We start from the raw sequence: 14,713 nt of genomic DNA on the forward strand, positions 1-14,713 counted from the left end.
AAAATAAGATGTAAACTGAGTTGCTCAAGGTCAGACAATATGGCAGTGAGGCAGGCAGCTCTGGCAGTCTCTCAAATTCCTGTCTTCCCACATGTGCCATACTGAGACCCCTGCTCTATCCCCTGCCTGCAAAACACTAACACAGGTATTATCCACAGGACAGGAACCACCTAGGGCAGAATTTCAAACTTAAGGAATTGATTAAGTAGAAGAGAATTTAACCTAAATGTTATCATAATATATGACTTCAAATTATTTTTTAGGTAATGGAGTCATCATAGCAACCAACTTTTTCCTAACGTTGTATTTAAGTAGCTATGAGCTGGCTCCAGAGGACCTGGGGGCTCCACTAGAGAGAACTAGCGCTGGGGAAGAGAAACAGTTAATTTTCAGAGCTGGGCTGCCCTCATTGTCTGTGGTAACCTGCAGGCCACTCACAGAAGAACCTTGTATCAGCTTTCTCACCTCCTCACACTGGGAAGGGGTGACGGATCATCCTTCTTTCAAATTTTCAATTTGAACTACTCCACTGTAGACCAGAGGAAGTCCTAAAGTGTTAACAGTTTGGTTAAATTTTGAGGGGGCTTCAAATAGCTTTATCACTTCTAACATTACGTTTAAAGCAAATCTTTTATGCAATCTTACACGTTTCTCATTACTGAAACTCACTGGCCTCTTTGTGATATTTCTTCCCCTACTTGCAAAGGAGTTCCAAATCCCTTAGCAAATTATGAAAAAAATCAACAGACATAAAGATGAGGGTCAAAATATCACTGTTTAATGATGGGAGTTTGCAGGCTATCTACAATATGCTTTCATGTTAAAACTATCAAGTTAACAACTATCTGACTTCCATATTCAAATACATAATGTTTATGTTCTTTGAAAAAATATCTAATGCCAAAAGTAACTATTCAAATATAAACCATATATATTCTTTGGTTCACATGTACATGCAAAAACTCTGACAGATAAAAAGTATAAGAATGGAATTTTTGGCAAGCTTACACTGAATTATAGAATTTTTATTTAAAAAACGAGAGAAGGCATGGAAGGAAATTAACATTCATTATGTGCTTACTAAGAAAGAGATACTGTGCTAAGTACTTTACATAAAACTGAAATCAACTGAATGTTTCTTACATTCCTTGACCAAGTAATTATAATCGTATATATTCAAACATCAAAGGAATTAAAAACAAACTCTCTGAGAATCCTGAACTGATTCCATTTTTTCTTTGGGCAATGTGCTAAGCCTATCACATTCATCATCCTTACATACAGAGACAAAAGGCCCAGAGTCATATTACATTATTTAAATTATTCCCAGAAAGTAACTCATGAATACTATTACCTCACTGAAATAGACTTTCCAAGAGGCTAGTTTTGATGATCCAAGAATTCAATTCTCATAAGCATGCTTTGATAAGAGTTTGTTACAAATTTCATTATACATCAAGAGATGAGCTGCTAACATGAAAGAATACTCTCTTCATTATGACAATTTACATATTTAAGCTAATTCAGCTTCTGAAGGTTATGAAGAAGAGAACTAGGGTTAGAAGTGAGAGAGATCTGACTTCACTTCGATGGGGTCTTCACTGGCTGGCTGTGTTGTTTTACTGATTTACAGTAAAATAGTCACTTCAGTGACAACAGATGCTTTTTGGGAAAGGTGGGGAGGAAATTAAGCAAAATATCTATGCTTCCAGTGCATAACCGCTTGATCATGTACCTTTGAAAAAAGAAATAACCTGAAGTGGATTTTTAAATGTCTGATATACTATATTTGGAATAAAATTGTGAGCAATTTTATTCTTACATTTCTGATATTTCAATTAGTGACTTTAATAAAATATCAAAAATTCTAATGACTCAGCATGACCTGAAAAATGTGGGTATTACAATGTTAAATGAAACCCAGTACAAACTTTTGTCTATATTATAACTATGTAAAAATGTGTGTGTGTGTGTGTGTGTGTACCTAAAAAGTAGAACTGTGAAAACAGTTGATGTTGGGTTATAATGGGCTGATAGATAATTGTTTTTCTTTCTTGATTCTTTTCTATTATAATAATGTCACAAAAAAACAACTTATAAAAAAAGAACATCACTGCTTTATGGATAAAATAGTACTCCGTCTGCAATGACTTAACCATGTTAAAGATATGAGTACCTGTGTCTTCTGTCAGTTCCAGGAAAGCAAACACCACAACTTCCATGCATCCCTCATAACACTTAACGTCTCATCTCAGGTCCAAACAGACCCAGTAAATACCCAATGAGGGACAAGTCACTGAACCACTGATGAACACCAAGTGTAGTTAATATAAAAATAGAAACTTACTGTTATTTGTTGGTTCAGGAAACCCAGCCTTTGGACCACTCCATCCTTTGTTTTCCCCTGTCTGAAAAATTAAACCAACTGTTTAAGTCCTGGGAAAGAGACTCAAATTCAAAAAGAAAAAAGTTGACTAATCAATTAAGCAAGGGCAAAGGTTATTCTGCTCATTCTCTCCACCTCTGACCCCAGAACCATGGACACAAGAATAACTAACATGAACAGTACCATCTACCCCTTTTCTACATTCGAATTTGTTTCTTATGTCTCCTGCTTTTATCTGTTTATTTAAACTTATAATTTAAGTCATCAATAAAGCCCCATATTTAGTATATGTATTATATTTATACAACATGGGCTCTACCAAGGTGGTGAAGAAGTAAATAATTCTTTTTCAAACAGTAGACAATAATCATCACAAGTGCTAAAGTGACTAAAAGGGCTTCTTTATCACTTCTGAAGTCAAATTAACAATAGAAATATTACTATGTCTGTTCTGGAAAAGTCCTGACAAGGGTCGCTGAATATTGCTAATGACGTGCAAAAAAATTGAAAACTAAACCCTAACTTTAAGTGAAATCTGGAATATCCTGGCATTTCCCAAATGATTTGGTCAATGTGTAGTGTAAAATACATTCTGAGCTCAGATATTTTGAAGTAGTAAGTATTTTAATCACATTATAAGTGACTTTAACTGGTTACATTCTCTTTTTGTGGAGCTGGTGTTAAGTACTCCAGGAGGGGAAAAGGCCTATTTCCTATTATAAGCAGTATTTATGTTATCAGATGTCAAAGATCAAATGGACAAATTAAATCCATATATAAACACAAACTACATTTCCAGCAAATAGTGTACAACTGTGAAAGGACGGAGGAGAAAACGTGTGTTAAATGCAGATACACATGGACGGGAAGGCCTGAGGAGACTCCCACTCACAAGTTCTCTGTGAAGCACAAAACAGGATCACAGAATGAGAGGAGAGCTGACGGAGGGGGTTATAAATCCGAGGAAAGTGTACACAGCAAGGAATAAGTCACTTCAGGGGAAGAAAGAGCTGGCTGATTAGAAGAATACAGATCCTCAGGCACTTGAGTGCTCAGCTGAAGTTGGTAATAATACATTTAGCACTTCATTTCTCCTTTTCTCTCCTTCTACTAATAACCAAAGTTACTTAAATATTAGATTTTATTCCCTAAGCCTAATTTTTCACCTTCAACTGACTCCCAAGCCTGCTGCTCTCTGATTTCTACCCCAACACTCTAATGAAACTGCTCTTGTGAGGTTTCTGCTTAAACATGACACAGTGACCACAAAGCATAATCTCTTCTCTCTCCCCAAACAACTCTGAATTGATAATCCAATAATCCATAAACTCTCTCTCTTTCCCTCGGCCCCTACCCTCCCCAGAATATGAAAGGAATCAACAGCAGAAGAGGTAAGTCCAAGTTGGTAACCTGGAAAGCAGATTAGTTGCAACTAACTTCGCAGATGTGAGCTGGCTGAAACCTCACCTGCAGAGCAAGAAGCCAGCAAAGAGCTAACAAAGAGTAAATCAGTTTGTGCTCCAGGACCCCAGAAAGCCTCGGGAATCAGAAGCACACCTGGTACTTCTAAAGATGAATCCTGGAAGAGCCTGAAAACAGAAAGATTGTTTGAAGGTCTTTCAAAATGCTATGAGACTTCCAGGTTACCTCTTTGACCCCAAGGAGACAGATTTCCTAAAAGGTTTCCTCTTCAGAAAGGCCTAAAACAGAGAGACTCTGGACACCAGGTACAGCTGAGGATGGGATGGATCTATACGCCACACTGCAAATAAGGAGATGGAGTCCAAAGCTACATCCTTACATTCTAGAAGATAAGGTTCCCCAGCTCCCTTCCTCACTGGGCCTCAGAAGACAACACCCAGCCTACCAATCCACAAGGATGGTGAGGACAACACAGGGAACTGAATAAAACTTCAAAAAAAAAAAAAAAAGGTTTAAAAAAAAAGTTCTCAGAGAGAAAGAAAGAGAGAGAAATATTACACCCATTAAACAAGAACAGGAGGTTATAAAGAGGAATATTCTGAGAATGAGAAAGAGCTCTGGGAAATAAAAAATACAATAGCTGAAGCAAAATATTTCAAAGAAGGACTGGAAGACAAAATTGAAGTAGAAAATAAAGAAAGAATCAAGATCATCCATTAGACTAACAGGTAACCTAGAAACAAACATTAGCAACAATGGAAGGAAAGAAATTATCAAAGAAAAAATATAAGAAGTTTTCCACTTTTAAAGTATATAAATTTCTGGACTGAAACCCAAACACCTAACAATATTTATAAAAGAATATACAAATCAAGTCAATCACCCATGAATTTTCCAAACTCCTGAGAAAAGAAGTTAGAAAAGCATCAAGAGGGAGACGAAACATAAAGGTTTCATAACAGGCTGAAGAATCAGAAGGCTTTGATGTTTCAACAGTAATGCTGAGAGGTAGAAAACATTGGTGCAATGCCTTCAAAACTCTGTGAAAAAAGTAGTTCTAATTTAGAATTATGTCTCAGAAAAACTATCAACTGTGTGGGAAACATAAAGATGTATCAGACCTATAAGATCTCAAAAAAATTTACTCCCCATGTATCCTCTATCAAGAAGCTACTAGAGCTTCCATAGTAACAGTCTGACAGAAGAAGAGATGTGCCTATTTCTCAACATAAATGCTATTTAACTCAGCCTCTAATGTTTCTCAATACACAATGTCCAACATTCATTCAAACATTATGAGACACCCAAAACTGCAAAAAGAAATAACCCTTTGTCAAAAGGGGGAGAAGTCAACAAAACAGGACCCAGAGATGACCCAGATGCTAGAACTCTAAGAAATAAATTTTATAATCCCTATGATTAATAAGTTAAAAGATCTAATGTAAAAGGCAAACAACATGCATGAACATTTGGAGAATTTCAGGAGAAAAACAGAAATTATAGAACAAAAGCAGATAGAAATCCCAGGGAGATAAATACCACAGAAGAAAATTAATATTGATGTCATTATTAACAGATGAACATAGCTGGAGAATAATCAGTAATACTGTAGATAAATCAATAGAAATTACTCAAACTGAGAAACAGGAAAAAAAAGGAGTGAAAAATAAAAAGGAACAGCAGATTCTGGATCTATTAAGACAATACCAATGGGCTAACAAATGTGTAACTGTAAACTCCCAAGGAGAGAGAAAACAAGGAAGAAGAAATATTTTAAAAGATGATACTTGAGAATTTGACAAAATAACTGAATGACAACAAATCCTAGATCCAATGTGTTCAGAGACCACGAAGCAGGAAAAATACAAAAAGGGGAAAGGAAAGAGGAAGAGGAAGAAAAGGAGGCAAAAGGGAGAAACGAAAGAGGAAGGAGGGAGAAGAGGGGAGAAGAGAAGAAGGAAGAAAGGAAAGAATCAAATTTAGACACATCAGAGTCAAACTGCTGAGAACTAATGAAAAAGGAAAATTTTGAAGGCCTTCAGAGGGGAAAAAAAAGCACATCAAGAGGGGAAAAAAAAGGCAGATAAGAATTACAACAGATGTCACATTAAAAAAAAAACTATGCAAGTCAGAAGACAGTGGAACAAGATCTTTTAAAGTGCTGAAAGAAACACAAAAACCCAGAATGCCGTACCCAGACAAAAATAACTTTTAAAATGAAGATGAAATAACAAATTTCTCATCAAACAAAAGCTGACAGAAATCACTGCCAGCAGACCTGCTAATACAAGTAGTATTAAAGGAAGTTCTACAAGCAAGAGTATAATACCAGAAAGAAATTTAGATTTTTACAAATGAATGAAGAATTCTGAAAATGGTAAAAAAGTGAAACTAAATATAAGATACTTTTCCTGATTTTAACCACATAAAAAGATTGACTATATAAAGCAAAATTAGTAACAACAAACTGTGGGTTTTATACTATATAGAGAGAAGTAAAATGTATGACCACATCGAAGGTGAAAGAGAAAAATAGTGAACAAAGAGTAAATGGAAGGAACAGAAATAACTAATAAGATGGTAGATTTAAATCCAACCACATCAACAGCTATAATAAGTACAAATGGTCTGATCACCCCCAACTAAAAGGCAGAGATTGTCAAATTATATTTTAAAAAGCAAGACCCTATTATATGCTTTCTAAAAGAAACCAATTTAAACATAAAGACACAGATAGGCTAAAAGTAAAATGATGGGGGGAAAATATCCCACACAAACACTAATCAAAATAAAACTGGAGTGACTATATTAACATCAGACAAAGAAGAATTCAGAACAAGGAATATTACCAGGGAGAGAAAAAAAATCACATAATAATAAAGTGGGCAAGTCATCATAAAGGCATAACAATCCAAAGGTTTATGTATGTAACAACATAGCTTCAAAGTACATAAAACAAAATTGATAAAACTGAAAGTAGATAAATCCAAATTTCTAGCTGGAGACATTAACACTTGATAGAAGAAGTAAACAGAAAATCAGAAGAGACACAGGACTTGAAAGAAGAAATCAAAGGGAAACTAGAACAAATTTTGAAATGAATAAAAATAAAAACTCAACTAGTCAAAATCTGTGGGACAGTGCTAAACCAGTGCTTAAAGAGAAATACATATCATTAAATTCTTATATTAGAAAAGAAGGAAGTTCTCAGATCCACAGTCTAAGCTTCTAGCTTACAAAACGAGAAAAAGAATGGAACACTAAATCCAAAGCAAGTGAAGGAAGGATAAAATAAAGAGCAGAAATCAATAAAATTGAAAATAGAAAAATAGAGAAAAACCAATGAAACCATAACCTGGTTGTTTGAAAAGGATAAAAATAACTGATACACTCCTAGCCAGACTGGTCAGGGGAAAGAAAGAGGAGAAACAAATTATCAATATCAGAAATGAGAGCGAAAGTACCACTACAGATGCTGTAGCCATTAAAAGAATGATAAGGCAGTGTTATGAACAATTTTATATACCATTAAACTCAACTTAGATGAAATGGACAAATTCCTTGAAAGATTCGAACTGCCAAAGCTCACTCAAGCAGAAGTAGATAATCTGAGTAGTTTTATATCTATTTTTTAAGCTCAATTTATACTTAAAACCTTCCTACAGAAAAAATTCTAAACCCAGATAGCTCCACTGGTAAATTCTACCCAACAATTAAGGAAGAAAGAATACCAAACTCTTTGAGACGATAAAAGAGGAGGAGATACTTCCAAACTCACTATAGGAGGCCAGCACTACCCTGACAGTGATACTAAAACCAGTGTTTCTACTTGGGATGATGAAAACTTTCTGGCAGTGGATAGTGGTGAGAGTTGCGCAACACTGCAATTGTACTTAATGCCACTGAAATGTACACCTAAAAATGGTTAAAGCGGTAATCTTTGCTATGTATGTATATATAGCTATCCCCCACCTTTTGAAAGTTTACTTTATGCCATTTGCTTTAATGAAAGACCTGCACTAGTACCTGTTATTGCTGACCAAAAGAAATCCAAAGAGGGTTTTCACTTTTATGACAAACCAAAACTACTATTCAGCATTTATTTTGCAGGTAACCATCACTGAGGCAGTGCACACCAAGAGCGGCAACTTCATTCAGCATCTCAGCATCCAGCCGCCATAGCTTTGAACTGCGTCTGAAGATCTGTGCTTTATCTGGATTTATGTTGTGCATCCGTTACCAAGATGTGTCCTAAGGTAAACACTTCCTCATTTTAGGCCATTCTGGCTTACAAAATGTTTCATAGGAATGCTATACTTTCAGATAGTGGGGGAAACCTGTATCACATAAATTTTAAAAAATCCAACAATAAAAAAATTCACCATATCCACAAACTAAACAGAAAAGTCATATGAGTATCCCAACAGATGCAGAGAAAGCATTTGGCAAAGTTCAACATTCACTGATAATTAAGGGGAAAAAAAACTTCTCAATAATGCAAGAATACAAGGAACCATCAGCCTGATATAGAGCATATATAAAAAGCCTACAGGGGCTTCCCTGGTGGCGCAGTGGTTGAGAGTCTGCCTGATGATGCAGGGGACATGGGTTTGTGCCCCGGTCCGGGAAGATCCCACATGCCGCAGAGCGGCTAGGCCCGTGAGCCATGGCTGCTGAGCCTGCGTGTCTGGAGCCTGTGCTCCGCAACAGGAGAGGCCACAACAGTGAGAGGCCCGCGTACCACCAAAAAAAAAAAAAAAAAGCCTACAAGCATCACAGTATATATTGATGAAAGACAATGATTTCTTCGTAAGATCAGAAACAAGGTAAAGATATCTGCTTTCCTATTCAACAATCAATCACTTCTATTCAACACTGTTCTGGATGTTCTACTCAGGGCAATAAAGCAAGACAAATAAAAAGCATACAGATTAGAAAGAAAAAAAAACTGTCTTTATTCACAAATGACACATCATCAATGCAGAAAATCACAAAAAAATCTATAAAATAAGCTAATCTAACTGATAAGTCAGTTTAGCAAGGTCATAGGATACAAGGTCAATATATAAAAGACAATTGTATTTCTATATGCTAGAAAAGAAGAATTGGAAATTAAAATTAAAAACCAATACCATTAACAATAGCATCCACAAACATGAAATGCTTAGGGATAAACATTAAAAATGTACAAGATATTTCTATGAAAAAGTACAAAACACTGCTGGGATCTATTTCCAAAAACCTAAATAAACAGGGAGCTAGATCTTGTTCATGGGCTGGAAGGCTCAATATTCTTAAGATATCAATTTATGCAAAACTGATCTATATAGTCAACACAACCCCAAAGAAAAATCCCAACTGGATATGGTTTGGTAGAAATTGACTCTACAGTTTATTATGAAAATACAAAGAGACTCTAGATTAGCCAAAAAGATTTTTAAAAAGCAGAACAAAGATGGAGTTCTTTATCTGATTTGAAACCGTAGCAAACAAGCTACACTCTATATACAGTTGTAATAGCTAAAGAATAGACATACAGATTAATGGAACAGAATAGAGAATCTAGAAACAGACCCATACATATGTGGTCAATTGATTTTCAACAACGGTGCTAAGGAATTCAATGGAAAAAACACTCATCTTTTAAACAAATGTGGTGCCTGAACGTACATAAAAAAAGGAGAGAAGGCAGGAAGGGAGGAGAGGGGAGTCCTTCATCTGATAGAGGACTGGCACACAAAATATATAAAGAACTTTTACAACCCAATAAGGAAGCAAACCATCCAGTTTTTTAAAAGACAAAAATTTTGAACAAATACTTCATGGAAGACATATGAATGGTAAATAAACACATGATAAACTACTCAGCATTATTAATTAGGGAAAATTTAAAATCCAAAGAGATAATGTTATACACCTACCAGCATGATCAAAGCTAAATGACAGTAACAAGAGCGGGAAAAGATGTGGAGTAATTGGAAATCTCAAACATTGCTTGTGGAAATGCAAAATGGTACAGCCTCTCTGGAAAACATCTTCAGTTTCTTGTGAAGTGACACGGTACTCATTATTTAACTGTGTACCTATAGGATATACTAGAGAATATGTACAATAAAGATTTTTACATGAATGTTTGTAACCACTTTATTTATAATAGCCTCAAACTACAAACAACCTAAATGTTGGTGAAGAATAAAACAGTGACAAACAATAAAACAGAACAAATGAATAATAAATGCAACAACGTGCATGAATCTCAGCAATAAGAAGCCAGACACGGGGCTTCCCTAGTGGCACAGTGGTTAAGAATTGCCTGCTATTGCAGGGGACACGGATTCGATCCCTGGTCCAGGAAGATCCCACATGCCACAGAGCAACTAAGCCCATGGGCCTCAACTACTGAGCCTGCGCTCTAGATCCCACGAGCCACAACTACCGAAGCCCTCATGCCTAGAGCCCGTGCTCCGCAACAGGGGAAGCCACCACAATGAGAAGTGTGTGCACCAAAACAAAGAGTAGCAGGGGGCTTACCGCAACTAGAAAAAGCCCGCACACAGCAATGAAGACCCAATGCAGCCAAAAATAAATAAATAAACTAAATAAATTTATTAAAAAAAAAAAAGCCAGACACTAAAGGCTACATAATGTACGATTCAATTTATACAACATTTTGGAAAAGGCTAAATTATACAGACACAAATCAGACCAGTGCTTGGCAGGGGCTGAGGAAAGGGGAAGACATTTACTATAAATGGGCATTAAGGAACTGTTTGGGATAACAGAAATGTTATAAATCTTAATTGTGGTGGTGGTCAGTGCATGTACACACACAAACACACACACACACACGTCGAAATTTATTGAACCTCAACTCGATAAATCTGAATATTTTTAAAGGGGGTATGTTAGTGCATACACATAGAATATCTCTGTAAGGATATTTATTTCATCTTTATTTATCAAATCCTTACATAAGATTCACTGTATTTCAGACACTATTCTACACGATGTACAAATATTAACTCACTGTGGGAGATAACTTTTTAGTTAGAGAGACCAAGAGACTGAGGGTCTCAGGGTGAAGTGAGACATTTTTTTCATTTTTTTCACTGTTTACTCTTTTGTGCTATTTAAATTCTTTTAATCACGTACATATCTTGCTATTTTTTTTAAAAAAAGCCAACTTTTAAAAAACTGCTTTCATAGGTTTTTTTAAAATTGCTTTTGCTACATTCTCCAAAGATCTTCTTATTGACAAATCATCATATTCACTCCTTCTCTTATTTGATCTCTGCAGCACACGACTGCCACCTTCTCCTTAAAATCATTCTCTATTGTCCCTTTTGCAGGTATTCTTTCCTCCTCCTTCTTCCTGTACCCCCACACACATTATCTGCTACTGAGATCTCACCACGTACACCTCAGAAGGACTGCTGGTGTCTTTCCCCTCTCCTCTCTACCACCACTGCCTTAGTTCAGACCCTCAGCATCTTTCACCTGAACAATCCTGCTAGCACTGGCCTCCCTGCCTTCAGTCCTGTCCTGCCCAAATCCATTCACCTCATTACTTACAGGACTGTCTTTTGAAGAAAGCAAACCAGATCATGTCACTTTCAAGTTCAAATCTCAAATTAATAATTCAAAAGCTTTTACTTCACATAAAAGCAGTGGTCTCAGCTATTCCTGACTTTCCAGATTCATCTTCACATATCTAGAATTTTAATTATACTAGAATTTTTGTTATATGATTAAAGCTCCTCACCCCTAGCACTTACTGGTCAGTTTCTCGAGTGCAGGGACAAAATTCCAGTCATCCCGTTATCTTCAATTTTAAGTGTTTGGCATTTAGTGGGGGTGGTGGTTAATTTTATGTGTCAACTTGTCTGGGCTACAGTTCTCAGATATTTGGTCAAATGTTATTCTGGGTGTTTCTGTGAGGGTGTTTTTGGAAGAGATTTACATTTAAATCACTGAACTTTGAATAAAGCAAATGGCTCTCTATAATGTGGGTGGGCCTCGAAGTCCTGCCTAGAAAAAGGCTGACCTTCCCTGGAGTGAGAGGCAGCTCTCTAGCCAATCGCCTCTGGACTCTGAAGCTCCTTCCTGAGTCTCCAGCCTGCCAGCCTCCCCAGCAAATTTTGGACTAACCAAGCCTCCAAAATTGCATGGGCCAATTCTTTAAAAAAATCTCCGTGTGATACACACACGCACGCGCACACACACACACACACTCACTCTCTCTCTCTCTCTCTCTCTCTCTCTCTCTCTCTCTCTGTCGGGCTCTGCTCCTCTGGAGAACCCTAACTAATAACACAGTGGGTAAGCAAAAAACGTTTTTCAAATTAATGAAATTAATGCCAGTTTTTTGTTCTATTTTATTTTCACTTAACTTACAAATAAATGTCTATGAGACTTATTTTGACATATTTTTATAAATCACCTATCAATTTTAAGTCAATATAAATGTACTAAGTTAAAACAACATATACACAATATAAGAACTATAGAAACTTGAACACATGTTAGGTTTCATGTTACAAATACTTTTAAAAGAAGAAAAAGCATTCGTTAGCCAGGTTATAAAAACAGAATTGAAATCTCCAGTGATATCACACAGACAAATAATTTTTAATCACTCAAAATAACTGCCTAGATATTCGTAGTGTCTTAAAAAGAAAAGCATATCTGAATATTTTTTAATAGATGATTTCATTTCTACTCTAACCTTCAGAAAGGTGTTCCTTCAGAAACTGAAAATATCCCTGAAACAGAATCCTTATGTGAGAAAATGGCATGGAAAAAAGCATATTGTTTATGATAGAAATAATTATTATGCCTGTTTTGTGAATGTTCATACAAATAAAATGTTTAATAAAAATAATTTATACATATGTATAGATAAAATGATAATTTAATACGAAGTGAAATGAAGCCAGTTCCTGCCAAGTTATCTGCCAAGTCCTGAATTCAAGGTTCTCAGCTTCTCTTGCAACAGAGGTAGGTGTTAATGATGTCATTACATGCTGCAGAAGAAACAGGGGACCATGAACACAAGTCTTGGCAGAAAATAAACACCCTCTGAGTTTACCTTTAATTTAAAGTAAATAGAAAAATTAGTTTATAGAGTGTCTGTCCTATATAGTTCCTGCCCTAAAGGTGTAATCAGGATCTTTATTTCTAGTATTTTCAGCTGTATTCCAGAAATAAAGGCTAACAACCTCTATTCTTAAAAAAGCACGAATTAAAACTGTGTACATAAGGCAAAAATCATCAGTCAGTGAGCTAAAAATTATTACATTGGTATTATATAAGATATGTAAAATGATACAATGAACTTTTAGTATTTTCTAATTGTAAGATTATAATATTTTATCTTGAACCCTAAACAGCTATTATTTTATACCTGGAGAATCTATCTTTAAAGAGATGAAGACAGAGTACCACCTTAGAAAAGTTGAAACTTGACATCTACTTTAACACCAGTTAAGACAGTACTTAGAGTCAAGGAACGCTGGGACAGAATTTGCTCATCACTTTTGTACGCTGACAGGATAGGACTTGTCCATGCAAATTTAACTCTCACCTTGTCAAGTTGATCTTGAAGACTAGTGGATGCTTTATAACCAAGTTGTAACAGCATTGCTTCTGCAGCATTTTTTTTGGCTATCTTTTTATTAGGTCCTGTTCCAGTAGCAACTTCATTGCCTACCTTGACCTGGTAAGATTAAAGTAAGAAATTAATGATAGTTGCTTTGGTAACAAACCTTAACACCATAAAGCAATGTGTTCTGCTCTCTAGCATGCAAAAATATAAAGTTTAGTCCATAATAAAAATGGCAATTAAGATCCCTTTTATGTAAAATATATATGAATATATACATGGAGAAAAGTATGGAAACATGGTCCTCAAAATGTCAGTGGGGGTTATCTCAGGATGACAGAATCTTAGAAGATTTGTAGTTCCTTACATATTTCTATATTATTTGATTTTTAAACAATAAACTTGTATTATTGATATAAGCAGAAAAATAAAATTCACATTGTAGAGAGTTGATTACGACTACATTTAGTATTCTTTACTTAATAAACTGAAAAGGCTGAAATCCATGTTGCTGCCATTTAAAATAATGTAAAAATGGGCAGAGGAGCTGAATAGACATTTCTCCAAAGAGGATGTGGAGATGGCCAAGAGGCCCATGAAAAGATGCTCAATATCGCTGATCATGAGGGAAATGCAAGTCAAAACCACAGTGAGTTATCACCTCACACCTGTCAGAATGGCCATCATCAAAAAGAACACAAATAACTAACGTTGGCGAGGATGTGGAGAGAAGGGAACCCTCCTGCACTGTTGGTGGGCATGTAAATTGGTGCAGCCACTGTGGAAAACAGTGTGGAGGTTTCTCAAAAAAAACTGAAAACAGAATGGGAGAGAGGGATAAATTGGGAGACTAGGATTGAGATATACACACTACTATACACAAAATAGATAACTAATAAGGACCTACTGTATAGCATAGGGAACTCTACTCAAAACTCTATAATGACCTATATGGGAAAAGAACCTAAAAAAGAGTGAATATATGTATATGTATAACTGATTCACTTTGCTATATCCTAAAACTAACACAACACTGTAGATCAACTATACTCCAATAAAAATTTTAAAAAAAAAAAAAAGAAGAACTACCATATGTCCCAGCAATTCCACTCCTGGGTATATATCTGAAAAAAACAAAAACACTAATTCAAAAAGATACATGTACCCCAATGTTCATAGTAGCATTGTTTACAACTGCCAAGATATGGAAGCAACCTAAGTGTCCATCAACAGATGAATGGATAAAGAAGATGTGGTATATATACACAATGGGGTACTACTCAACCATAAAAAGAGTGAAATTC

The 14,713-nt window shown here is 35.7% G+C and overlaps 1 protein-coding gene across 8 annotated transcripts in view; it reads right to left on the reverse strand.

Annotated features, from left to right (window-relative positions):
- STAU2 (staufen double-stranded RNA binding protein 2) overlaps nucleotides 1-14,713 on the reverse strand; it is a 301,650-nt gene that overhangs the window by 157,787 nt on the left and 129,150 nt on the right. For all 8 annotated transcript variants that reach the window (XM_081258158.1, XM_081258157.1, XM_081258155.1 and 5 more), the window contains 2 exons: nucleotides 13,392-13,523; nucleotides 2,348-2,408 (listed from right to left, as the gene is read on the reverse strand). In XM_081258158.1, coding sequence (XP_081114284.1) covers nucleotides 2,348-2,408; nucleotides 13,392-13,523 — 193 coding nt within the window. The remainder of the gene's footprint in view (nucleotides 1-2,347; nucleotides 2,409-13,391; nucleotides 13,524-14,713) is intronic.

Source organism: Mesoplodon bidens (genome assembly GCF_964165515.1).
Source record: "Mesoplodon bidens genome assembly, chromosome: 16".
NCBI classification, from domain to species: Eukaryota; Metazoa; Chordata; class Mammalia; order Artiodactyla; family Ziphiidae; genus Mesoplodon; species Mesoplodon bidens.